General features: G+C 50.4%; 1 protein-coding gene across 32 annotated transcripts in view; it reads left to right on the plus strand.

The window, feature by feature from the left end:
• LOC105479695 (nephrocystin 4) overlaps positions 1 to 25,332 on the plus strand; it is a 137,224-nt gene that overhangs the window by 96,996 nt on the left and 14,896 nt on the right. For all 32 annotated transcript variants that reach the window (XR_011606357.1, XR_003017687.2, XR_003017685.2 and 29 more), the window contains 3 exons: positions 13,357 to 13,517; positions 16,893 to 17,073; positions 22,993 to 23,118. Coding sequence is in view for 28 of the 32 variants with exons in the window: in XM_011737870.3 (XP_011736172.2) it covers positions 13,357 to 13,517; positions 16,893 to 17,073; positions 22,993 to 23,118 (468 nt within the window). In the remaining 4 variants the exon portion in view is untranslated. The remainder of the gene's footprint in view (positions 1 to 13,356; positions 13,518 to 16,892; positions 17,074 to 22,992; positions 23,119 to 25,332) is intronic.

The following is a 25,332-nucleotide window of genomic DNA, read 5'->3' on the forward strand; positions in this document are numbered from 1 at the left end:
AATTGGTATTTCCCACCTAAAATAGTAACTCCTAATACCATCAAGTATCTAGCCAATGTTACAATTTTGCTAGTAACCTCATAACATTTTTTTAAGTTTGTCCAGAAATAAGGTCCATACTGGTTGTGGAGCAGTGTGACTCTTCAGTCTCTGTCTGCAGTTGCTGTCACTGTGCCTGTCTCTGTTGTTTCTTTTTAATGTATTTGTTGAAGAAGCCACGTTGTACTGTAGAGCATCCACCTCACAGTCTGGATTTTGTTTTTGCATCCTAGTGGTAACATAAAGGTGTTGTTCTGTCCCCTCTTTACCTGTCAATTGGGAGTTAGATCCAGATGCGTGATTAGACACTTGGTTTTGTTTTTGGTTTTGGCAAGAATTCTTTGTAGCGGGTGATGTTTGTGCCACCCCCTTCACCTCTGCTGCGCCCTTGGTGAATGCTTACTTCTTTTTATGTTGCACCAGCAGCCATTATGCCCACTGCTGTGTCATTTGTGCAGTGGTGACGTTCTGTTTCTAGAACACCTCCCTTGTTCGTTAGCTGGGATGCTTCCAAAACAAGAAACTTCCCGACATCAACTTTTTGCTTACATTGAGATGCGGTTTGTATAGGAAAGGCTGGATAATACTTGATTCTTCCCTTTATTTGCCAGTTTCTGAAGTAATTACATGATTCCCTGGCATCCTTCAAGGATGGGGACCAATGACTTTTTTTTTCTTCAGGTATCATTGTAAACTAATAAATTAAAGCTACATTGAATAGAAGCACACCTGACATGTTGGTATTTTTATTGATGGTCAGTTTCCCCATCTTGGTTAGTGACACAACTCATAAGGGACCCAGCTGGGGTCTCAAACACTGCTGCCTCTCGAGGTAGAAAGTGGCAGGTGGGAAAAGTGATGTTGAAGTACTGACCTCAAATGGAAGTAGCCTAACAATGGCGCCTGACAATAGAGACACAAAACAAATGCAGCGCTAGGGATCGAGGAGGCTGCTAAACAATAACCAAGAAAGTAATTCACTAGGAAAAGAAACAGTTCTGAATCCACGAACTTCTAACATACGTAACCTCAAGATAGAAAGGAGAACTTGATGGACTTATAAGGAGAAATCGGCAAAACCCCACAATCATGGGAGATCTAGACATACTTCTCAGTAGATTGATGATCAAACAGAAATAAATTAATAAGGATATTATAAAATACAGTTTAAAAAGGTGATCTGAGAAAACCTGTATACCCCATTTAGAGAATATGCATTATTTTAAAGCATACTTTGAAACTTAGAAAAACGGATCATCATTCATATATTTATTTTTAGCTCACCAAGTAGGCATCCCCTATACTGAGAGAATTGGTATAAAATCTAATTTTATAACTTTCTCTGGTCATAATTCCACAAGATCAGAAGTCAGTCACTCCCTCCCCTACAACCACTCTGAACTGCTTTTTTTTTTTTAATTTTAAAACATGCTTCTAATTATTCCATGGGTCAATGAAGACCTCAAATAGAAATGCCTAATTATTTAAAACTGAATGACAAAATAATATTGCATATCAAAACTTAGGAGATGCAAGTAAAATTGTAAATACAGGGGAATTTACAGTTTTAAATGCCTGTGTTGGTGAGGAAGAAAAGTACACTTTCAGATATTGTTTTAATTGTTCAACTTAAGAAGTTTGGGGGGAGAAAAGACAGAACAAACCCAATAAAAGTAGAAGGAAAAAAATTTGATGAGTGTAAATGCTCAGAAGACAAAACAATAGAACAGGTCAGCCAAACAGTTGGGCACCAGGGTCACCAGGTACAACAGGGCATGCTTCTTGTTTCTTGTCCATGGGCACAGTCAATCAAGAGAGGCAGATGGCGGAGATGAAAATATCACTATCTTGATCATGCATTTATTCATGATAAAGAGGGTGTAGGACTTGGTTGGTCTGAGAGCCAGCTGTGCCCACTGGTGCCAGCCCCCAATGTGGATAGCCTTTGATGCAGGTGGAAGTTGGCCAGACAGCAGCGGGCTTTGCACCTGGGGTGAGCCCTCGCCTCTCTGCATGCCTGGAAGCACATCTCGGACTGTGGGCAGATCTGAAAAGAAGAGAGTGGGGAGGAGGAGTGAGCAGCCTAGTTAGTTAGCTCAGTTAGTCTGTTCCCCATCCCCAGTCAGTTGAGCTGCTCTCGCCCTGAGAGGCATGGGGGCTGGGCAGAGAGAGGCCACAGGAGGCTCCTTTGCATGGAGGTGTGAAGCCAGGGAAGGGCATGCTCCTACAACATTTCCGTGCTCCTACAACATTTCCGGGGTTTGGTTTTCTCAACTCATTGGCCTTCATCATTACTAAACCAGGGGTATGGCCTTTGTCTTTGCGGGGAGGGGACTGGTCACCACCAGGGCGGTTCCAACCTTCCTGAATCACTTCAACTAAGCCAACCACCTTTCCTTTTTCAATTCTCCGGAGGCCTTCGGTAGGCAGTCCAACTGATGTCCCCAGAAGGCTGTAAAATGGATTGGATTAATGCATTGCTTTCAAGGGTCCTCTGTACCCACTGCTGAAGACTCATTCCCTACTCTGTTTCCCATTCCAAATTCCATCCAGTCATTTCATCCAGCACAGCTCATCAGAGGCTCTGCAGTGAAGTTAAATGATAGCATTGAGATCGCTCAATAAAAAAGGCCAACCACTTAGAGATGCTTCTGACTTGAATATAAACCCCTTTCCATGATGAATTTCCCAGAGAGGAATTAAAGTCCCCAAATTAAATTTCCTTGCAGGTTGAAGTCCAAAGAAATGAAACTCCAAAATCAAATTTTCTTGTCATTATGAATTAAAATTCAAAGTCCAAAATTCTTAAGTTGAAGTCCAAAAAAACCCCACCCGACTGATTTCCATTTCTTACGTAGCTGAGTCTCTGCCTGGGCAGGTCTGGGCTTCCTTCAGCAGCCGCAGCTTGCGGGAGGGTTCTCCCCGGACGGGCACGGTTCCCTAGGGCCTTGGGAGTTGCATCAGTTCAGGACTGAGCCTCTCATAAGCCTCACTTAAAAGATATTTGTTGTTGTTGTTGTTGAACTATATAACATGCATATGGTAAAGAGCACAGATTGCCAGTGCATGGTTCTATTATTTTAAAAAATTAATAATTTTATGTTTTTAGATCGGTTTTAGGTTTACAGAAAAATTGAGTAGCTGGTACAGAGAGTTCCCATAGGACCTCCCCCTCCAAGAGTTTCCCCTATTATTAACATTTTGCGTTGGTGTGACACGTTCTGTTTTCAGGTTTTTTTTTTCTTTTTTTTTGAGACGGGATCTTACTCTGTCACCCAGGCCGGAGTCCAGTGGCACAATCATGGCTCACTGCAACCCCTACCTCCTGGGCTCAAACAGTCCTCCCACCTCAGCCCCCACGTAGCTGGGACCACAGGCATGCACCACCGTGCCCAACTAATGCTTTTTTTGTAGTTTTTATAGAGATGGGGTTTTGCCATGTTGGCCAGGCTGGTGTTGAACTCCTTGGCTCGAGTGATCCTCCTGCCTCAGCCTCCCAAAGTGCTGAGATGTCAGATGTGAGCCACCATACCTGCTGTGTGACACATTTGTTACAATTGATGAACCAGTATTAAAAAGTATTATGAACTAAACTCATAGTTTACGCTAAAGTTCATTCTGCATTATACAGTCTGTGATTTTTGACAAATACATGACATCGTGGATCCACCATGATGGATCATACGGAATAGCTTCATCGCCCTCCACCCCCCTGCGCTCCACCTATTCAGCCCTCCCCTCCTCTCCGGGCACTGCTGTTCTTTTGATTGTTTCCATGTTGCCTCTTCCAGAACGTCATACAAGTGGTATCATAGTTCGCAGCTTTTCAAAACTGGTTTCTTCCAGCACTGTGCATTTAAAGTTCCTCCATGGCTTTTTATGTCTCGCTCAGTCATTTCTTGGATTGCTGAATGACACTTCATTGCACGTACGTGCCACAGCCTATTTTTCCATTCACCTCTTGAAGGGCATCTTGGTAGTTTACAGTTTTTGGCAATTTTGAATAAAGCTGTTAGAAACATTTGTGTACGGGGTTTTGTGTGTACATAATGTTTCAACTCACAGGTAAATACCAAGGAGTGTGGTTGCTGGATCATGTGGTAAGAGTATGTTTAGTTTTGTTAGGAATCACCATACTGTCTTCCAAAGTGGCTGGGCCTTTTTGCGTTCCCACCAGCAGTGAATGAGGGTTCTGGTTGCTCCGTATCCTCACCAGCATTTGGTCTTGTCAGTGGTTGTGATTTTAGCCGCTCTAGCAGGCCGTACAGTGGTGTCTTGTTGTTGTAATTTGCAGTTCTCTAGTGACATATGATGTGGAGCATCTTCTCATGCTTATTTGCCTTCTGTACATCTTCCTTCATGAGATTTCTGCTCAGATACCTGAACGGATGTCTGTATACATTTTGGATGCAAGTCCATTATCAGATACGTATTCTGCAAATGTTTTTTCCCGATCTATGGCTTGTCTTTTTATTCTCTTACCAGTATGTTTGGCAGAGTGAAGTTTTTCATTTTAATGAAGTCCAGCTCATTAGTTATTTCTCTTATGGATTGTGCATGGGTTGTATCTGAAAAGCCATCTCTGAGGTCACCTAGATTTTGTTCTGTGTTATCTCCTAGGAGTTGTATAGTTTTGTGGTTCACATTTAGGTCTGTGATCCATTTTGAGCTAATTTTTATAAAAGGTACAAATTTTACCAAGTGAACACATCTGCGTAACCACCTCCCAGCCCGGAAGGGGCTCTGGAACAGGATGCAGAGGCCTCCCTCGCCCCAGTCCTTCACCTCCCCCAAGGGAACCACCCTTCTGAATTCCACCACCATAGATCAATTTTGCCTCCTTTTTTGGACTTCGGTGGGATCATGTTTTATGTTCTGTTTTGAATCCCACTTCTTTTGCTGGCCTCTTGTCTGTGAGGTCCCTGTTGTGTCTATAGCAGTAGCATTTCCATTTTCCTGGCTGTAGAGAAACCCAGTGTCTGGTGATTCTGTGATACTTCTCCATTCAAATAGGCAATGGAATGGTTCTAGTTTTTGGCTCTTTTGCGTAATGCTGCTGCGAGTGTGCTTTTGGTGCGCACGGGCCGTTGTGTTGGAGATGTGCCTGGGAGTGAACGGCTGGGTTGTGGAGCAGCACCTGTTGTTAGGTTTAATGGATCTGCCAGGCAGGTTTCCCTCGTGCTGTGCCAGCTTCCACATCCATCAGCGGGAACCCAGCAGCCCAGACAGCGCCATGCCCTCGCCAGTCACATGGTGATCACTGGTTTTCTTTGTTTCTTTGAACCATCCTGATGTGGAGGCATCTGGTGGTCGGAGCTTCCCTGATGATACTGAGTGCCTTTCACAGGCCTGCTGGCCTCGGGGGTATCGTCGTTCATGAGGCATGTGTTCAGGTCCCCCCTGCCCATTTTCTAGTGTGTTGTCTGTGTGTGTGTGTGTGTATGCATGTGTGTGTTTGAATTGATAGGCATTCTTTCCATAGCCCGTCACCAGAGTTAATAGGACATGTAGGATTTGAAAGCACTGGCCCCATACCCACCAAATTTAGACAAGCCAATTCCCAGCCCCTGAATAGTTGTCCTAAGGAAAATTATGTTCTCAGAATCCAAAATTTGACATTGCCAGAGACTCGGGTGTCTGAGTGAATGAGGGTAGATGGGAGAACGCCTTGGTTCCAACTTCCCAGACCTTTGCCTCGTCCTGATCGGGAGGAAGATCCACTAAGAGAGCGGCATCTGAGGCGGGGCTGTCTTCCTGGCAAAGCCGTTGGGGGCCGTGCCAAGGCCCTGCACACTGGTCCTCCTGAACTGAAGCTTCCCGCAGCCACGCCCGTGGCCTGGAGGAGCCCAGGGCTCCCGAGAGTGGGTTTCTCCTTTTTTGGGTGTTCGGAGCTGTGAGTGGCCTTTCTTCGCATCACCTCTTCCTCCTGCCCCTTTCGGGGGGCTCTGCTGAGGGCATGGTCTCCCCCGCGTGCGTTGGTTCCCTCCTCGGCCCTGGGCTTGGTGCCTTCGACCCTTTTTGCTTTCTTTGCTCCTGTCCTGGCCTTTTGCTTCCTAACATGTTTCTCTTGGTGTTTTTGTCTCGTGGGGCCCTCTTCCGTGTGAGAGCTGAAGTCACTGAATTTTGGATCAGCCAAGAGTATCTGTTCTTCTGGAGGACGCCAGTCCATTTCCCCTCCCTGGGCTCTCCCAGCCGAGAGGCATCTCCATAAGACCAGCCTCCAGTCCTGCTCCGGGCCACCTAGCACGGCCTCGCCATGTCTTGCTTAGTGGATCTCCTCTTTCTCGGGCCCTCTGCGAGAGCCCTAATCCCCTATGTCCCCACCTGCAGAAACCGTGCCATATTTTGGAATGTTGCTTAACTGTTTATCTTGAATTATTTGAAAGTAAGTTGTAGACATGCATGGTAACACTACCTCTAAATAAGCAACGTGCATCTCTTAAAAATAAGGGTACCCTTTTATATATGTGCAATTCTAGTATCACATTTAAGATAATACAAATTTCATAGTACCATTTCCCCATTTGTCCCCCATGTATGTTTATTTGATCTGGGATCCAGCCCAGGTTCCTGTATTGTATTTGTGATTATCGCTTTAATCTGGTAGTCGCCTGCATTCTTTTCCAGTGACACTGGCTTTCGAGAGAGACCAAGTGAGCTGTCTTGCAGAACGTCCCGTGTTCCGTGCTTATCGGTTGCTTCTTCCTGTTGTTGAACGTGTTGCTTTATCCCTGTAGTTCTTGAACACTGGGAGCGAGGGCCGAAAGCTCAGTTTGATTCTGGATCTCAGCACGAACCCTTCATTGTCAGTGCTGTGTGCTTCACAGCCCACCACCTCAGGAGGCGCGAGTGCCAGACCATCTCATTGTTACGACGCCGATTTGGTCGCTTGGTTAAGATGCCCACCCCTAGGTTTTTCCTGTAGAAAGAGAGTTTTTCCCTTTGAACTGACTGAAGAATTCCTTGGGCCATTTTTTTTCTTCGTGGAAATATCTGGTCCCCAGCAACCTCCCACCTCTTGTAACAGCCTGGGCCGAGCTTTGCTTGCGTCAGTTATTTAATTGGTGTTTTTGAAATGGTAGTTTGTCTAATTCTATCATTTGGTCTGCTCTGCCTTTATTAGCTCACATTCTTTGTTAAAAAAGAACTTTCCCTACTGACGGGATGAACTACAGATACGTGCTCCAAAAAGATATGTGCGCCAAAAAGACAAAGGTTTAATTCTTTCCCTTTAATTGCCGGTTTTCAGAGTGAGAAGTCGGTGGAATAGTTAGCCCAGTAGTGGCGATCCCAGCGTTAGGTATCTGGCTGTTTTCCTTTGTCTTTGGAGTGTGGCTGTGGCCTCCTGCATCTTCATCGATGTGCCGGATTGCACTCATTATTATTCCAGGAGCCCTTCCGGCCTTTCACCTACTCTGATTGGCCTTTGAGCGCCTCCTGCTTTCTGGAGCAGTGCCGGTTCCAGGCTTATCTTGTGTTCTCCCTGCCGCCAGCCAGGGCCCATTTCTCTGTGGAGCTTGGTCCGTCTGAATGGACATGACGTTTCGGAGATCAGGATATGGGGTGCTGGCCGGACGTGGTAGCTCACGCCTGTAATCCCAGCACTTTGGGAGGCTGAGGCGGGTGGATCACAAGGTCAGGAGATCAAGACCATCCTGGCTAACACGGTGAAACCCCGTCTCTACTAAAAATACAAAAAAATTAGCTGGGCGTTTTGGTGGGCGCCTGTAGTCCCAGCTACTTGGGAGGCTGAGACAGGAGAATGGCGTGAACCCTGGAGGCAGAGTTTGCAGTGAGCCGAGATCGCACCACTGCACTCCAGCCTGGGCAATAGAGCGATACTCCGTCTCAAAAAAAAAAAAAAAAGAAAAAGGATATGAGGTGCTTTGATTCTGAGTCTTCTTGCTTCAAAGCCTTTTGCCGGGAAGAGCTGGGGGAATGTTAAAACGTGAGTTCATGTTGATCTTCCTAAGTCAGATTTAGAATTTTTCTCATAAATTTCCTTATATTATTTGTATCTCTCTTACACGGAAAATCATGGTTTCTCATCATGTATTTACTTATTTATTTTGCCTAACAATGTGTAGAATGCATTTTCCCAATGACATTGCTGATGTTAACTGTTGACTTAATGTCAACAGTGCGCGTCCTGCTGAAGTCAGGTTCTTCACAGTTCCTTTTGGGCTCTGTCCCACCAAGGGTGTAGAATTGGTTTAGTGTGACCAAAAGCCCTGGAAATAATTCTTATCTCCAGTTTGATATTCAGTATGATTCATTTGTTTTAATTTGTTTTCAATTTTATGTTTGCTTTCCTTTTTGATTTAAATTTTTTGGAATATTTACATGGTTGAAAGTTGAACACCATAGTCCAGTGTGTGCTCAGGGCTCCTGCTTCCCTTATCCCCGCGGGCTCCACCCCCTGCCCAGCCCCCTAACGGTAACCAGACTTTTCGTTTCTGGCTGATCCTTCCAGTGTTTTTATTGATTTGTTTTTTTCAAAAATAAGCAAACATTTACATTTTATTTTCCCTGTTTTCTAATTCAGTGATAACGTACCAAATACACTCTTCTGCTCCCTGCTTTTTTCAGTTAACGTCATAGCCCAAGTTTGGCTGCACAGACATCACCTGTGCCCGTTTCTACGGTAGCTGCGTCATGCTCTGTGGGCTGCACAGATGTCAGCTGTGCTCGTTTCTACAGTAGCTGCGTCATGCTCTGTGGGGTGGTTGTGCTGCTGTTTACTCAGCACAACCACCCTAGTAGACATTTGCATCATTTCCAGTATTTCACTGTCTTAGCAGTTAGTTCTTTCTGGTTCTGGAAAGGGGATTATGGAATCATAGGCTTCATTGGTATTGACAGACACTGCCCCACACCTTGTGCCGGGTGCCGCCGCCTGGGGCTCCACTGGCAATCCCCGGGGCTGCTGGTTTCCTCTTGCTCGCTGTCACGATGGGGCATTAACGGCTGGTAGCTTTACAGTCCCATAGATGTGAAGTCCATCTTATTGCAGTTTTTTTGTTTTGTTTTGTTTGAAATGAAGTCTTACTCTGTTGCCCAAGCTGGAGTGCAGTGGCGCAATCTTGGTACACTGCAACCTCCACCTCCTGGGTTCAAGTGACTCTCCTGCCGCAGCCTCCTGAGTAGCTGGGATTACAGCATGAGCCACCATGCCCAGCTAATTTTTGTATTTTTAGTAGAGACGAGGTTTCGCTATGTTGGCCAGGCTGGTCTGACCTCGTGATCCGCCCACCTTGGCCTCCCAAAGTTCTGGGATTGCAGGTGTGAGCCACCACGCCTGGCCCTTAGTGCAGTTTTAATTTGCGTTTCTTTTATGATGAGTCAAGTTGAGTATCTTTTGTATTTGTCTTTATCTCCAAACTTCTATTCATATCTTTTCCCATTATTCTATCATGTGTTTAGTCTATTTCGTCTTCTGTTCTGGGGAGCTCTTATTAGGGAGAAGAACCTTCGTGATACAGTAATAATTACAAATGTGTTTTCCTACTTTTCATTTGTCTTTTTACTTTGCTTATGGTGGGCTTTGCTATATAAAAGGATTTTTTTAAATGTAGTCGAATGTATCAGTCTTTTCTTGCTTCTGAATTATTGAGTCATAGACAGAAAGGCTTTCTCCTCTCCCGCTTTACAGAGCGATTTAGGCTCATGTTCTTGGACTTGCAGGTTTTGTTTATGTTTAGACATAAACACAAAAATAAAAAAAGTGGTAACTTTTTTTTCAGAAATTTTATTTTTTTATTTTTTTGTCTCCCATGTCTATCCTGCAGACCCCATGCCTGTTGATAAAACCTGTCTGTTTTCTGGTGACTGGAGAGCCACCATCATCATGGACCAACATTCTTCATGCATTTGGGGTTATTTCTGTATTTTCTAATTTGTTCCATTAGACTTGGCCCAAACTGTTTTCTGTTAAGGGCCAGCTAGTAAATATTTTAGGCTTCCTGGGCCGCTTGTGTTGTCTGTCACATTTTCTTCTTTTTGTTTACAACTCATTAAAAACATAAAAACGATTTCTTATATCTGTGCTGAGCTTGGCCTCGGTCTGCGGTTTGCGTCCTCTGCACTAGGCTGTGTCTGTGGTCACTGGGACTGTGCCTTCAGTCAGAGCCTCTTTCATTGCCTGAATTTCTAGCAAGCTGAGCTCTCACCACATTGATCTTCCTTGCAGGGTTTTCCTGGGTATTCTTGCTTATTTAGTTTTCTATAAGGACTTTTTAGGGATCCTTGTGGGCATTCCATCACATGGGGAGAATTTACACCCAAGAGCTAGGAGATGATGGTCCCAGAGAAGACTGCCTTTCCATCTGTTCATTTCCACTGTGCGTCTTTCTGAAGAGTTTTAAAGTTTATGTCATATGAGTTTTGCTATTGTTTTGTTTTCTATTTGATTAAATTTTGTGTTTATCTTTACTGTCCTCTCATTTCTCCTTGATTTTTGGTATACTTTGCTATTTCCCTATTTTTTTTTTTTTTGAGCTGCTTAGTTCATTTATCTTAATTCTTTGTTTGTATGGATATATAGGATTCAAGGCTATGAATTTTCCTGTGATTACTGCCTTATGATTGTTGATACTAATAAGTAGTGTTTTCATTATTATTACTGTTTCCAGAAAATCTTTTTCAATTGTGTTTGCCCTTTGACAGAAAGTTATTTATTTGCAAATTTGTTTCTTAAAAAATTTTACCTTTTTTTGTTGTTTTTTTTTTCTTTTTTGAGACTGGGTCTTGCTCCGTAGCCCAGGCTGGAGTGCAGTGGTGCGATCTCAGCTCACTGCAACCTCCATCTCCTGTATTCAAGCGATGGGCCTCAGCCTCATGAGTAGCTGGGACTACAGGCATACACCACTATGCCTAGGTGACTTTTGTGTGTTTTGTAGAGGTGGGGTTTCGCCATGTTGCCCAGGCTAGTGTATTAATTTCTAGTTTATTGCATTATGTTCAGAGAATATTATTTGTATTATTTCTACTTTATGGAGCGTAGTTTTTTGTGGCCTAATATATGGTTAGTTTATATTAATGTTCCAAATACACTTGAAAAGTTGTTTTCTCTGTCACTGGGGTGCTGTGTTAAGATGAATCCCTGCACCCCGCATCCCTGCCACCGTGGGAGTTGGCTACTCTGGTCTTCTAGATGGTTACTCATTCGTCATTGCCTGGATCTGCCTTTGAATGGAGAGTGGTTAGTTTCTACCATTACTATGTTTTCTGTTTCCTCAACCCCAGAAGCAGTGAGGATTCTATCCGGCTGGGGCGCGGTGTTTGTGATGGGGGTGCAGGAGGTGGGCTTGGGGAGGACAGGGCCACTGCCCCGGTAGTCTTCTTAGTTCAGTTGGAGGCCGGCTTCCTTTACTTGTGAGTGGGATGGAAATGACATAGGGTGGACTGTGGGGAGTTTAGACCTCAGGGTTGGCCACGGAGGAGCCTCTTGTCCCAGCTAGACAGGGAGGGGAAAGGTCTGAGGCTGCGGTGGGGAGAGTTGGGAGGCTGGTCAGAGGAGCCCAGACCAGGATGGCCCCTTGCCTAGCATGCGCCGCCCCCTGCCGCCCACTCCAAGAGCTCTCAGCATGCTGTCAGCTCTGGGATCAGTGTCTCTGTCCTTGAGACCCTGAGCTCCTTAAGGGTGGGGCCCTGCTTGTCCAGTTCTCCCAGCACTACCCTGTGCAGGGCCTCCCGCATGGAGGGGGCGCAGTCATTTATTTGCTGAGTGAATGAATTAATGGTGGCATTGAAAGGACCTGGCAGTACTGGGGTATAGTGGTGATGGAGCGGGGGCCGGCCCAGCAGGACGTTGGAAGGAGCTCCCCGGGAGACAAAACAGAGGGTCCCGTTGGGTCAAGTGCCTAGAGCTCTAGGAGGATCTGTGGCATGGGAGAGGCTGAGGTAGGGTTGCAGCGTACCCAGGGTATCACTGGGGAGGTGGCCTGCAAAGGCGTGGCCAGTATGGAGGGAGGGCTTGGGCAACTCCTTCCTCTGCAGCCCAGGTCAGTGCAGGTCATGCCCTGAGCCAGGCTTTGGTGCTCATGGGTCTTTGTTCCAGGGCCTGCTGCCCCTGCAAGAAGTGCCACTAGGCTCCCATCTGTGCATGGGTCTGCCCTGATCTCTCACTAGATGCCACAGTCCAGGATAGGTGGGGCCAGAGCAGGGGTGGGGGCCGTGTGGCTGATCATCTCTGAGGTGCCACACTGGGGACATGCCTGCCCTTGGGTGATGTTAATCACCATCTCCTCCTTGGTCTTCGTCCAGATTCCTTACTTGCCTTTCTGCCCCAAGATGCCCCCGTGAGCTCCTGCTGTGGCCAGTGCCGGGCCTGAGCAGTGGGTCTTTGCTCTACCTCCTTGGGGCCCACCCTGGGCCCTACACTTTTCACTCCCCCTCAGTCCCCTGTCCTGACACATTGTGCTCACTCCTTGTCCTTTGGTCTTGAGAAATGCAGATGGGATGTGGTCTGTGGTCATCCTGTGGGGCTTGAGGTGGCTGGAGCCTGGGTGGAGAGGACCTGTGGCCAAGTTTCAGCCTGGCTTGGGGCCTGGCACTGGAGGTACTGAGTAAACATTCATTCCTTCCTCTGCTCATTGGGGGCTTTGGGAATGTTGTCGCCATTATTGATAGAAAGAGAGATAATGTTGTTTTGAAATTCTTCCCAGCATTGCTGTTCCTCGAACCTTAACTAAAGATGGTTCCAATGGCATTTTTGTCAATTTAGAATTAATGATAATGCCACTTCAAGAAGATGAAGGCAGGGGCCGCAGTCCAGTTCCCATCTCTTAGCCTGATGACCAGGACATACCCCACAGGAGGAGCCCGGGATACCCATGGGGCAGGTGCAGTCCTGCTTTAGGGCCAGGAGAGGGGCTGCTGGCTGTCTCACACATTATTTCTAAGCCTGATGTCGGTTTGAGCTCTGCCTGTGTGTGTGAACATGCCAGTTTTGACAGCAGATGTAGACTACATTTTTTCTTAAATTCTGCCTGCCCAGAATAATAAACTCCCCAGCCAGCCTCATAAGGACATTTGTTCCCATCCATCATAGGCTATTACAAGGACTTGGTGAAACCATAAATCTTATTTTGGGAGGAGTTGATTGTTTCTATGGGAAAGAAATGTAGTTCTTCTGAACATGACTCTTCATTCTGTTAATTTGGATATTTTATGATGTTTTTGATTAATGTGTCTATTAACTGTAGCTATGACAGAAGCAGAAATTAGTAATCATGACCAGAGCCGAAATCTCTTCCAAGTGTAAAGATGATGAATGACTCCAATTACTTTTGCCCTCGTTTGGGGCCTCTTTGACAGGGTCTCCTGGCTTCCAACTGAGGTACATGGTGGGCCCTGGGTTCCTGAAGCCAGGTGAGCGGCGCTGCTTCGCCCACTACCTCGCCGTGCAGACCCTGCAGATCGACGTCTGGGACGGAGACTCCCTGCTGCTCATCGGATCTGCCGCCGTCCAGATGAAGGTAGTGGCTATCCTGAAGGACAGGCACAGTGGGAGCTGCGTCCCTCACGGGACAAGTCACACTTCCAGCGTCTGTCTGCTTGGAAGGAGTGGGCGCTGTCCTGTGCAGGACTTGGTTGGCCTTCTTTGTTCACTAATTAAAAAATAGTGCTGCATTCTCTGTTTCTTGAAAGGAGAAGATTTTTCACTGTCTGAATTCTATAATGCTAGTTGTTTGCTCAGGAAGCTCTTAAGATCAAACTCAGTTATCTATTTCTCCTGCAAACTGACCTACCAGGCAGTGTCACTTCATCTCCTTCCATGTGGTAAATGTGGTGAGGGCAGGTACATCCAAGGTGGGTTGAGGATGAATAAATGGATACGCGAATGACTGGGGCATGCAGGGTGACCTGATTCCTAAGGTCAGTGACATGTGTCATGCTTTTCTCATTCTAATGAAAATCAGGATCTCTTTTACTAATTGTAGTTTTCCATTCTCCTTGTATACTAAAACCTTAATCCATGGATTCTTTCACTCGTCCTCCCTGGGATTCTTCCCAAGGCTTCTCCGTTGTATGAAGGGGACCCCATAGCAACTCTTGGGCAAGGCCTGGGGCCAGTTTCACACACTTCCATGGTGTCCTGAGACTTCTTCTCTCAGGCCATGGGGCGGAGCTGGGAGAGGATGTGGCATCATTTTTGCAGGCCCTGAGTCTCTGAGATTTCCCCACTTTTCTTGAGTGCCACAGAGCTGCTTTCCCCCTGGATTCCTGACACGGCTGAACCCCCGGGGTTTCCTGTCTTATAGCCTCATCCTCTCCAGCAGTTGCTGACCCTTGAGAAGCGCGACTCCTCTGCTGCTTCAGCCGCACTGTGCTCTCGGGGTGGGGGGATGTGGGCGTCTGGGAGTTTTTCCAGCTGCTCTTCTCTGGTCTGCTCTTGGCTCGCTGTGTCTGACCGACTGATCCAGGCTCCATCCCCCTCCCTGTGACTTCTAGAGGAGATTGATGCCCCCCAGGGTGGTGGGCGGTGCACAGAATGTTCAGGGCGGGGTCTGCAGGTGGCAGGGACTCCGCAGGGCTTGGCTGCTCTTCTCATGCCTCACCCTGGGCCTCTATTCCTATCAGGGTCATGGCATGGGCCCCGCAGGGTCATCGTGGCCCTTGCTTGTCTGTCTCCCATGCTGGCTTTGATGTCCCCAAGGCAGGACTGGGTGTTGACACCGCAGCATCTCTAGCACAGGCCTCAACCCCAGCAGGCGCTGCATGGTGGAGAGGAGTGAAGGAGGCAGGCGGTGTGGGAGGTAGAGCCAGGCCCCGCTGGGCACGTGTGGGGCGGCAGTGGCTCCCCCGTCATGCCCAGCCGAACCTTGTACCCCCTCTTTGCTGTCCCATATGGAGACGGAAGCCATTTGATCTCCTCCTACACGAAGAGCCCCTTAACTGCCATCACACTTGTTGACATAGACTTGAATCAATTACATATAAAGCTTCACTTTTCTAAAATAGAATCTTGTAGCTTTAAAACTTAGGTAGAAAACATGAAAACTGAGATGATCAGAGAGAATCCTCTTGACTCCAGCTCCCGGGAGAGTTAGGATGCTCTGGTTAGCCTTTGGTGGACTTACTTTCCGCAGGCGGGGCCAGCTTTCATCTTGTTTGAGCTTTTCCTGTTGCGGGTCGCTGCGGTGGCTTTTCCTTCTGCTAATCACTGCTGTGGACTTCTTGAAGTTCAATTTTACCCCCGTCTTTAGCTGATTTCCTGGGGATACTGGCCGTAACACGTTGCTACGGCGATGAGAAGAGTTTCCGCCAGGGACAGACAGCTCCTGTGCTGCCTTCAGTGTGACCCCCCAGCCCAGCCCTGGGGCAGTTCTGTTTTTATCCTTGTTTCTGGTGGAGAAAACAGAGGCCCAGGATCACACTGGTGATAATCAGGACGGAGTCTCAGCCTCATTCTGTCTCTGGAGCTTGTGCTCTTTACCATCCTCTTCTCCCCAGTGACACGTTCCCAGAAGAAGAATTCTGACGGCGCCAACATGAGGGCTGCAGGCGTGCAGAGCCAGATGTGGGTTTGGCCCAAAGGCTCAGCCCGGCCTGCACTTCCTGAAGACAGAGGGCACTGCGTCCCATGCCCTAGGCTTCACAGGGTGTCAGCCTTTAAACCAGTCGCCATTGGCCATTTCGATAACGATTTGGGAGGAAAATGGTGCCTTGATTCTGTTTGCATTTCCTTGCCTCCTGGAGAGGCCGACATGGTTTCTTATATTTGTTGGCTGTTCTCCAAAGGAGACTTCTCATATCTTCTCAGTCTCCCAGTGACTGAGTTTCTGGAATCATCGATGTCTATGCAGTGATCGTATGCAGTGTAGACGAATGTGGCAAAGCGAGCAGGGTCTGTGGTGACCAGAAGCCCCTAGACCCACAAGGGAAGGGTCAGGTCTGGCGTCTCACTCCCAGAGACAGGCACTTTTGTTGCTGTAGAAATTGGAGAATTACAAATTCCGGAACCTCATCTGCTCCCACACTGCTGCTTATGTGAGAGGAAGCACCAGAGCAGAGAGGGCACACGGGGAAGAGTGTCCCAGCCACGCCTGGGGTGCAGCTGTGAGGCCGTTGTCATCCCCCACATGCCTCACAGCATTGGTGTTCAGGCAGAGTACTGAGCCGTCGAATCTGATCAGCAGAGGAGCCCATGGTCAGGAAAGTCCTGCTGAGGCACTGCTGGGTCTGAGGCTTCCTGCTCCCACCCTGCCCCGAGCAACCTTGGCCTGGCATGCAGATCCGGGCCAAACCCCAGCCCAGGGCTCCCGGTGGGCCCCTCATGCCCCACGGCCCCTCCCTGGGCCCCACAGGCCCCTACCCAGCCATGCTTCCTGGCCCAGGGAGATGGGGGAGGCATCATACCCTGTACCCTGTGCCCTTGGCCTGCCTGCCTCCCCGGCCTTCTCTGCCTTCCCTGCCCTCTCTGTGCATGGCCTGTCTTCCTCCTGGAGTCTGGTTCAGGTTTCCGTCCTGGATTCCTCGCTGTCCCAGACACGCTTGGCTCAGAGTCCTTTGTGTTGCTTGGCTGCCCTCTTTCCTGCTCTTGGTTCCTGTGGAGGGGAGGGTCCTCCAGGGCAGCTGCCAGACCCACTTATGCCTTCACAGGGCCCAGTGGTGTTTATTCAGTGGGTAAATCCAGTTATACTTTACTTAAGACTTTGTGAAAAAGACCCCACTAATAAGGACTCTTGCTTTAAGACGCTGGCCCCTGGCTCGCCGCCCCTCACCCCCCAGTGTGGTGCAGGGTCTTGTCCTGCTGTGCACACTCCCTCCCGTCCACAGCGGCTTTTCCTGGTGGGTTTCCAGTCCTCGGGGCCGGCTCCAGCCTCTGAGCGCGCTTTTCTCCTCTGCAGCATCTCCTCCGCCAAGGCCGGCCAGCTGTGCAGGCCTCCCATGAGCTTGAGGTTGTGGCAACCGAATATGAGCAGGACACCATGGTGGTGAGTGGAGACGTGCTGGGGTTTGGCCGCGTCAAGCCCATCGGTGTCCACTCGGTGGTGAAGGGCCGGCTGCACCTGACCTTGGCCAACGTGGGTAAGAGTCCCCAGCCTTGTACCGTTTCTCCAGTGGCCACCCAACCCCTCTGGTAGAGTGTGGGCTCCCTCGGACAGGGGCCACATCATGGGCTTCACGGGCCCAGGAAGAAACCGGCAGAATTCTCACCAGCTTGGCCATGGAGCCTGTGTCCTTGGCTGCTGAGTCTGTCCTGGAACCAGTTGTTTGCATTCTGAATTTCTCATCGGGGTTAGAGGTCATCAGTCATCGGGCTCTCCTGCATTTTGTTGTTTGGTGCCATCCCTGGAGGATCTCCAGGACAGTCCTCAAATACAGTGATCGGGTTCCGGGATAGACTTCCCTGTGTCTCATGATGGAGTACAGACAAGGGAAGTGTTCCTAACTTCCCTGCAGCCCAGGAGGAGGAGAATGGAGAGGCGCACTTCTTCTCGGCCCAGCACCATGACTTGATAGGAAATGGTGCCCCACGATTGCTCGTTAGAGGGACTGAGCAAAGCCCTGGACTTCACTCCATGTCCAGGACTATGGCGGGTGGGACACGTGGGTTGGGTGGCTCAGGAGGGTCCCACCTGAGACGTTCCAGGGGCTTTGACTGAGGCCTCTGCTGGGACAGGGGCTGCTGATGGGACGTCGAGGGACAAAAGGCTGGGTGCCTGCCTGTGTGCACCTCAGGGCAGAGGACCAATGTGGGACCCTGTAGGGCCAGTGACAAGCTCACTGAACCTCCCGAGGGTCCTCTGGAACGTTTGGGATTTTTCAAGGCAGAATTGAAAGCACAACAAAACTAAGCTGTGTGGTGTTTCCGAAGCTGTGTCTGTCTGCATGAGATTCAGACTTCTCTGCTATTTTATTAGGGAATTTTCCACTCCTCAGAACCCAGCCTGATTGTAAACCCCAGAGCCCCATGGGCCACATCCACCCGGCACTGGCAGCACACAGGCTGGGGGGGCCGGCGGAGGGGCTCAAGTGCACAGCCGTTGAGTTGGCTGGGAGGCTCTGCCTGCCTGTTTATGAATGTAGATCCGAGGTGGCCTGGAAAATAGACAATATGGACACAGCAAAACTCAATTAGGTTCCGGAGAAATAAATGAGCCACGTGTGAGCAGGAGGCGTTATTCAAAGGCCCGCGTGCAACTAAGGGAGCTGCAAGGCGTGTTCTTGTCCGAGACCGCGCGGGTTGTTTTTACATTTAATTCTCCAGCTCACAAATGTGCAGTGACTCCAGGTTTTAAAATCTTATCTTCAGAAGAAAGATTGCCTCCGTTATATGTTATCTCCAATTGTCATTTTCATACTTTGCCTGCAAGAGAGAGATAAGCTCATGGGAAGGGAAGGCTGAGATAGCCAGCCCGGGAGCCTCCAGTGCCCACGGGAGAGGGAGAGGTCTTAACACAGGACAGATGCCACCCGCAGCGCTCTGCGCATCCGTGCAGCGAGCCTGGCTCTCCTCCGTCAATTCCGCATTTTTTGGGGAAAAAAAGTGTTATGGCTTTTCTTTCTTCATAAAACTGGCCATTCTGTGGTACAGTAGGCCTCTCTCTGCCAGCAGCGTGGGTGCCGGCCGTGGAAGCCTGCAGGGTGACTGAGCGGGATGGAGCCTGAGCCTCGGCCTCAGCCTGGGTTCTGCTCTGGGCCGGCTGCATTCACAGTGCGTGTTCCTGTCTGAGGCCGTGCAAGGAAGCCTGTGCCATGGCTGGGGACACGGGCGTCTGCCAGCTGGACCCAGGGCCCTGGGACTCTGATGACGGGGAGAGGACTGCCCTCGTGCTTGGTGGCTGCTCCACGCAGGCCTGCTGACTTCCTTGGCAGCCTCTTTCGCACTGTCTTTCGGTCAGCTTTTGTCGTCCAGGGACTGCAAGCACCAGATTGCTTTCTTTGATCCCAGTGATCTTAGCTGTGGAGTAGGACAGGGGTTCGGCTGGGAGCTTGGGTGTTACTTGTGTTCTGTGGCCCTTCCTGGGGGAGGCCGGCATCTGCAGAGATGGCCTCACAGGCCAAGCATCTGTGTTCTCATGGGATATCCTAGGAGAACTGGGTGGTGATGGACTCTGACAGACGACCAGGCTGTGGGGTCACACGCTTGGCAGTGGTGGGCTTTGCTCCAGCTGCAGGGCTGCATCAGGAGCCCGGTATGTTTGCAGGGAATTCCTGCCCCTGTAGCAGATGTGTTGGTGCAGGCGTAACCTGTCTCATGGAAAGGGAAGAAAGCCTGCACTAATCTAACACCCAAGTTGTGCCCTGATGAAATGCAGTGCCTTTGCCGCTTGTACCCTTCTTGAGTGAGCGTGCAAGTGTAAATTCAGCTTACCTGCTTTATTTTCCCATGTGCTCTAAGTATAAATATAGTAAGAGGAAATGCTCATGAAGCCCAGCAGGGTTCCGTGTCCTGCTGGTCCCACCCGCTGCAGCCATTGTCATCATTAGGTGTCCTGCGAGCCTGAGCTCCAAGAATGCTGATCGCCTGCCCTGGGAGCTGTCTGGACCCAGCTCGGCCTTGTAACACTTTCCTTGATCTCTTAGTACTTCTCGGGGTGGTGCATAGTTCAGGCTTAAAATAGCCCAGTGCCCTCTCCAGTCAGATGTGAGTGGACCAGAGGCCTTCTCGTCTGCCATTCAGGGAACCACTCGCTAGCAGATGAAGGTGGTCGAGAAAGCTGTGGAGCCTTCTGGGCTGCCCCTGGTGTGGGGTGAACCCACTGCAGCCCACAGTGAACAGAGGTGCTGGGAGGCCCCTCCTTCTTGGAGCAGGTCCTCAGGATGTGACAGAGAGCTTGCCAAGACTGCCAGCCCATGAGCTGCTGGCCCTGCCATGAATTCTCGTGGGAAGACACACACATGCAGCAAGAAGCCAGGACAACGCTGAGCTCATGAGTGGGAAACTGAGGCTTTGGGGCCGGTGGCACTTTCTCCCCGTCATGTGGAGGGCAGCGTGGCCCAGAGCGTGGGCATCAGTGGCACTTTCTCCCCGTCATGTGGAGGGTAGCGTGGCCCGGAGCGTGGACATCAGTGGCACTTTCTCCCCGTCATGTGGAGGGCAGCGTGGCCCGGAGCGTGGACATCAGTGGCACTTTCTCCCTGTAATGTGGAGGGCAGCGTGGCCCGGAGCGTGGACATCAGTGGCACTTTCTCCCCGTCATGTGGAGGGCAGCATGGCCTGGAGCGCGAACATCAGTGCCGGTGCCCCCACCTCTGGCCCTGGCACAGGCAGGCTGGGCTGGTTCAGGCTGCTGTCCTTTCCCCGCCCCAGCCTGCTTGTCTGCCATTTTCCCACATGAATCTGGGAGGTCTTTGAGGACCCTGATCGTGGCTTCTTTGTGTTGGTGTTTGCCCTTGAACCTGGTGCCGTGGTGCAGAGATTGATGAAAGTGTTGATAAGAAGCCTGAGCGCCCTTCTTATCTGGAGCCCTGTTCTCCTTGGGCTTCAGGAGATACAGCCTATGGGGCATGGACATCTATTCGTGTGAAGGAGCGCTGATCTGGGTTTCTTTCTTGGGGACGGGGATCTTGATCCTGTGACCACGAGTTTTAGGGCCAAAAACGGATTCCTGGCAGGCGAGAGGAGGGTGTTTGGGCAGAGGCTCTGCAGCCTCCACCGGGAGGGGATGGGCTTTAACTTGAGGGGAAGCTGGAGACCCCTGCAAAGCTTGTGGGAGCAGAGGTGGCCATGGCAGGCTAGCACAGGAGGGAGGGTCTAAGAGCAACAGGGAGAAGACCGAAATAGCCCTTGTTCTAGGTGCTTGTTCTCAGGAAGCCGGCTTGGAGTGAGGACTGAGTGGACGCTGTAGGTGCCGGGAGTCGGTTGGTAGCCCAAAGGTGGAAGCACAGTGCAGGGCCTGCAGGGGAAGTGGAGGCTGCATCTTTGTGGGGATGTAGCAGGGACCTGGGCCAAGGGGGAGGTCAGCACGGCTGTCCTGCTGCACAGCACGGTGCTGACGCTGGGGTCAAGGAGAAAGAACAGGAGGCAGGGGATGTCAGCTACTGGGACATCGGAAGGAATGAAATTCTCCTGGAAAGAGATGGCTCGGTAAGTGCGCCACTGGCCTTTCTGGTTGCCAGCTGTGGCGTGGGAGGAGGCAGTCAGCCTTCCCATCCTTCTGGTGACGGCTGTGAGCGTGGCCATCAGAACCTGGCCTTGAGAGCCGAATTCTCAGCACAGGTGAGCAGGCAGCTTGACCCCACGTTTGCTGCCCAGTGAGCTTTCAAGCTGCCTCCAGGGACGGCGCTGAGCCAGGGAATTCTGCATTTGTGCTCGTGCACAGATGGGAGGAGGCGGCCAACGTGCCAGTGCCTTTGCCACAGTTGCTTTCGGAGCTTCAGTTTTGAAAGAACTTACGAAGACTGAAGCAGGGACAGATGACCAAGAACAGCTCCAGCCTGCAGGAGGTGGCAGAAAGGCCAGCCTGGCTTGGACTGAGATCCAGAGAGAGAACTCAAGATGACCAAAGGAACTTAAGAATTGGGAGAATGTGAGTTCTTTGAGGGCCGCAGGGACTGTTTGCTGCTGTGTCGCCAGCTTTCCATCCATCTGTGAAGTGAAACTCTTCTAGAAGTTTTCTAGAGATTGACTCCAGGCTGTCTGTGATTGCTAAATCTAACCTCTTTCCACCACCACATCGGGGCCTTTGCCCTCAACTGCCCTTTTTGGGGGCCGGTCTGCTGTCCCACCAATGTGTTTGGTGTCACCATCTGAGATTCAGTATCTGGCTTTTGGATCCTTTCCAGAATCCAGGTGCTGTTCGCTGGGGTGTGGAGGGGCTGGACTCGGGTAGAGCAGCTCGGAGACCTGCCTGGCTCCCTTGGGAGGATGGGCGCTCCCTTTCCAGCCTCAGCTCAGAACCATTCTAGAGAGACACCTCCGTCAGCTCCAGTTTTGTCACCGGGAGAACCTGGGTTGGATGGAGGATGTGGCACCTCTGCAGGCGCCTGCGCATGGGCATGCTCCCAGCACTGGGCTTGTCCTTGGAAACAGCAGCTCCTGATGGGCAAGAGGGGAGGGAACCTGACGCAGCAGGTGGATCTGCCAAGGCTGAGGAGGGACCTGGCCAGTGTGGAAGCCCCTCCCTCCCCTGGGGCTGAGGGTGGGCAGAAGCGAAGGGATGCAGAGAGGCAGGCAGCCCGGAGAAGGGGTTCCCGCTTTTAACAGCTCCCAGGAAAATGGTGAGGACATCCCAGGCCCAAGGACACTCAACACTGCCTCGTCGGAATTAAGAAGATTGATGACACAAGCATTTTGCACACACCCTGGGTGCTTCATTTTGGGACACAGCTTCGTTGGCGGTGCTCTGCCTCACCCCTTGGGGAGGTAAAGGCCACACTGAGGTTGTGGGTCCCATCCTCGCAGGAGAGTGTACCGTGGGCAAGCACGGCTTTCCCTAGGATACTCAGGTTTGCAAGTTCGCAGGGCACCACACCCACCAGCCACAAGACACGCTTGTCCCGAGGCCACACTGCTTGCTCGCCAAAGGCTTCTGTTATGAACACAGCTCTGGTGAAGGCTCCAGTTTGTGGGGACTCTTTCACCCTGGGTGTGTGTGGAGTCAGACATTTGCACGGGTAAATGTACTCTCCTTGAACAATGTGGCCATCAAGAGGCCGAGGTTACAGTTTGTGAGGCAGCCCACCTTGCGACCCAGAGATCCAGAAGTAAGAATCCATGTGCAGTGAACTGTGAGTGCCACACGCTTTCATTCATCACCAGGAAACAGAGGCTGTTGCTGACACGGCAGAAGAATGAAGACCCAGCAGAAAGTTCACAGCAGAACGAGCTCCCACCTCTCTCTCAATTGCAAAACATTGAAAACAGAGGCGGTGGGGCCTTAGCATGCCAGGGTGTAGATGGGCCATTTGAAAGCCAGAACTGCTTATGTGGTGGGTTGATCTGTTTCATCAGATTCTCATTTGGGGTTAGTGGCTTATGTTGGGATGTTTTTCATTTAGGTCACCTGTGTGAACAGAAAGTGAGAGGTTGTAGCACATTGCCACCATCCAGATCTCGGGTCATCTCAAATGATGGAGCCAGCCGCTTCTCTGGAGGCAGCCTCCTCACAAGTGGAAGCTCAAGGCGTGAGTTGACACTGTTGGGCCCATGTGCGGGTGGGTCATGAGTGGTGGCTGAGAGGTGGAAGACTGTGTGTATGTGTGTTTGTGTGTGTGTGCATGTGCACTATTCGTGGTGCTGACAATGCCCCTCTGCATCTAGGATGGCATTGTGCTGTCCACGTGCAGGTGGGTCGTGAGTGGCATGTGAGAGGTGGAAGGCTGCATCTGTGTGTGTGTGTGTGTATGCGCGCGTGTGCGCGCCTGTGCATATGCACCATTCATGATGCTCTTAACGCCCCTCTGCGTCTAGGGCAGGACTGTATTGCCCATGTGCAGCTTGGTGCCCTGGCTGGATGCCCCTGTGGACCTGCAGGCCCCACCAAGCCACCACATTGATCACACCCTGGTGCTCTAGGCTGGGCTCTGCAGGCGACTGTGCTGTTTGAAGTGGGAACCCTGCCAGGGGCATTTGTGTCTGGTTGGCTGCTCATCTGCAAGGGAAGGAGAAATGGAGAGAAGGTCAGGATGAACCTAGACTGATTTTCAAAACAAGCTGAGGTCCCCCATGTTGTGAACAGAAGAGAGAAGCCAATTATGGAGCTTGGGAAAGACAGACCTCATTTTGAGAGAAAGACCTGGGTTAGGTGAAAATGTGTTTCACAGCAGGGAGGCTCTGAAGTTTTTCTCTCCCCTTAAAATTTAAGGCCTCACAGACTTGAATATAAAGTACTTATCATTTGAATTACAAGTGGGAAGTGCGCTTTAAGGAGCATTTTTTCCAGAGGTTGCAGATCATTTTGTGTGAATTCAAAGCTGCCGTGCGCTTTTGTGTGTTGCTGGGCCTTGGAACTGTGGCTTGTTAGAGGTGGGAGGGGCCCTTGGGTTCCATCCTGCAATGTTCCCAGGAACTCTGGGTAAACTTGTACGTTCTCCCTGGGAGCAGACATGAGGGGCTCAGAGGGATTCATGATCCAGGCAGGGTAGAGTGTTCTGGCCCAGCTTCCTCATTGTAATTTTGAAGAAACTGAGATGAAGAGAGGTCAGGTGACTTGGCCAGTGCCGTGGCTAAGGGGTGAACTTGGCTTAGAATCTGGATTCCCTGCCCTGGGGTCAGTGCCCTTCATCCTCAGCTGGTCCTGCAGACCACCTAGAGTATGATGGAGAAGCAGCTCCATAGAGAGAAGTCCCTGAGCTCTGGGAGCCAGGCTGAGGTTATTGATAAAACCCTGCCTCCCGGCGCAGCAGGTCAAGGGCTCAGCTGTCAGGGAGCAGGAACCCAGGACTCGCTGAGACAATCAGAGGCCCTGAGGTCAGTGATCTTCCAGACCCTGTTTTGCTCAGAACTGGCGTAGGAGGTGTCCCTTAAAAGCACATGTCTCACCCATGGAGCAAGGTTCTGCAATTAGCAAGTTGCACGAAGTTTTAAGAAGCTTCTTAGTGCTTCATGCCTCACCCCAAGTGCAGTCTCATGGTCACTCTGTAACTTCATTTCTTGTTTCACTGGGACCACGAGAGGTATTTGTTGGGGTGATGCAATGTGAAGACTTGAGCTCATGATAAACCCCCACCTGCCCAGGCCCCAGGTCCCTCACTCACGGCTGTAGCTGCAAGTAGCTCAGACCGAGCCTGTGCCCGAGAGCCACTCGGGGCATCTGCAAAGCAGTTTACCGCCTTTAAAATTGGATGGTGGTGAGGGACCTGACAGTGGCACCTGTTTCCTTGTGAGGAGTCAGGGGTCACATTGCTGCCCACTGTGTGGAGGCTTCTGCAGGGGGTGCCAACGCCCCATACAGGTGGAACCAGGCGGGGAGAGCTCAGGCTGGCGTTAGTTTCCTGTGGGAAGTTTCTACTGGTGCCAGAGAGTGAGGAAGGACCCAGGCCCTAAGCTGGGGCACCCCTCAGCTGCCCTGCCTGTGCCGGGCTGAGCGATTGTCTGGGAGTCTCATGTGTCAGCCTGTGGCATGGCCACATGGTCACCTAGTACAGTCCCACCCAACACCCTGAGCTCCTGCTCTGTGTCAGAAGGAAGGGCCTGGCCCATCCAGTGGTGGCTGAGCCTTTGCCTGCCAGTGCTTGACCCTGTTCAGCTTCTGTTGGTTTGCTAAATGAGTCATTGTATATCCCTGGTTTGAGTAGGGCCACCCCAAAGGAGACGGGCTGTCCTGGGGGCCAGGCAGTCCAGGGGCAGCTGGGGTGGAGTTGAGAGCAGGAACTTGGGGGCCAGGCCTGCTCTGAGCT

Source organism: Macaca nemestrina, chromosome 1 (assembly GCF_043159975.1).
Source record: "Macaca nemestrina isolate mMacNem1 chromosome 1, mMacNem.hap1, whole genome shotgun sequence".
In the NCBI taxonomy this organism is placed as follows: Eukaryota; Metazoa; Chordata; class Mammalia; order Primates; family Cercopithecidae; genus Macaca; species Macaca nemestrina.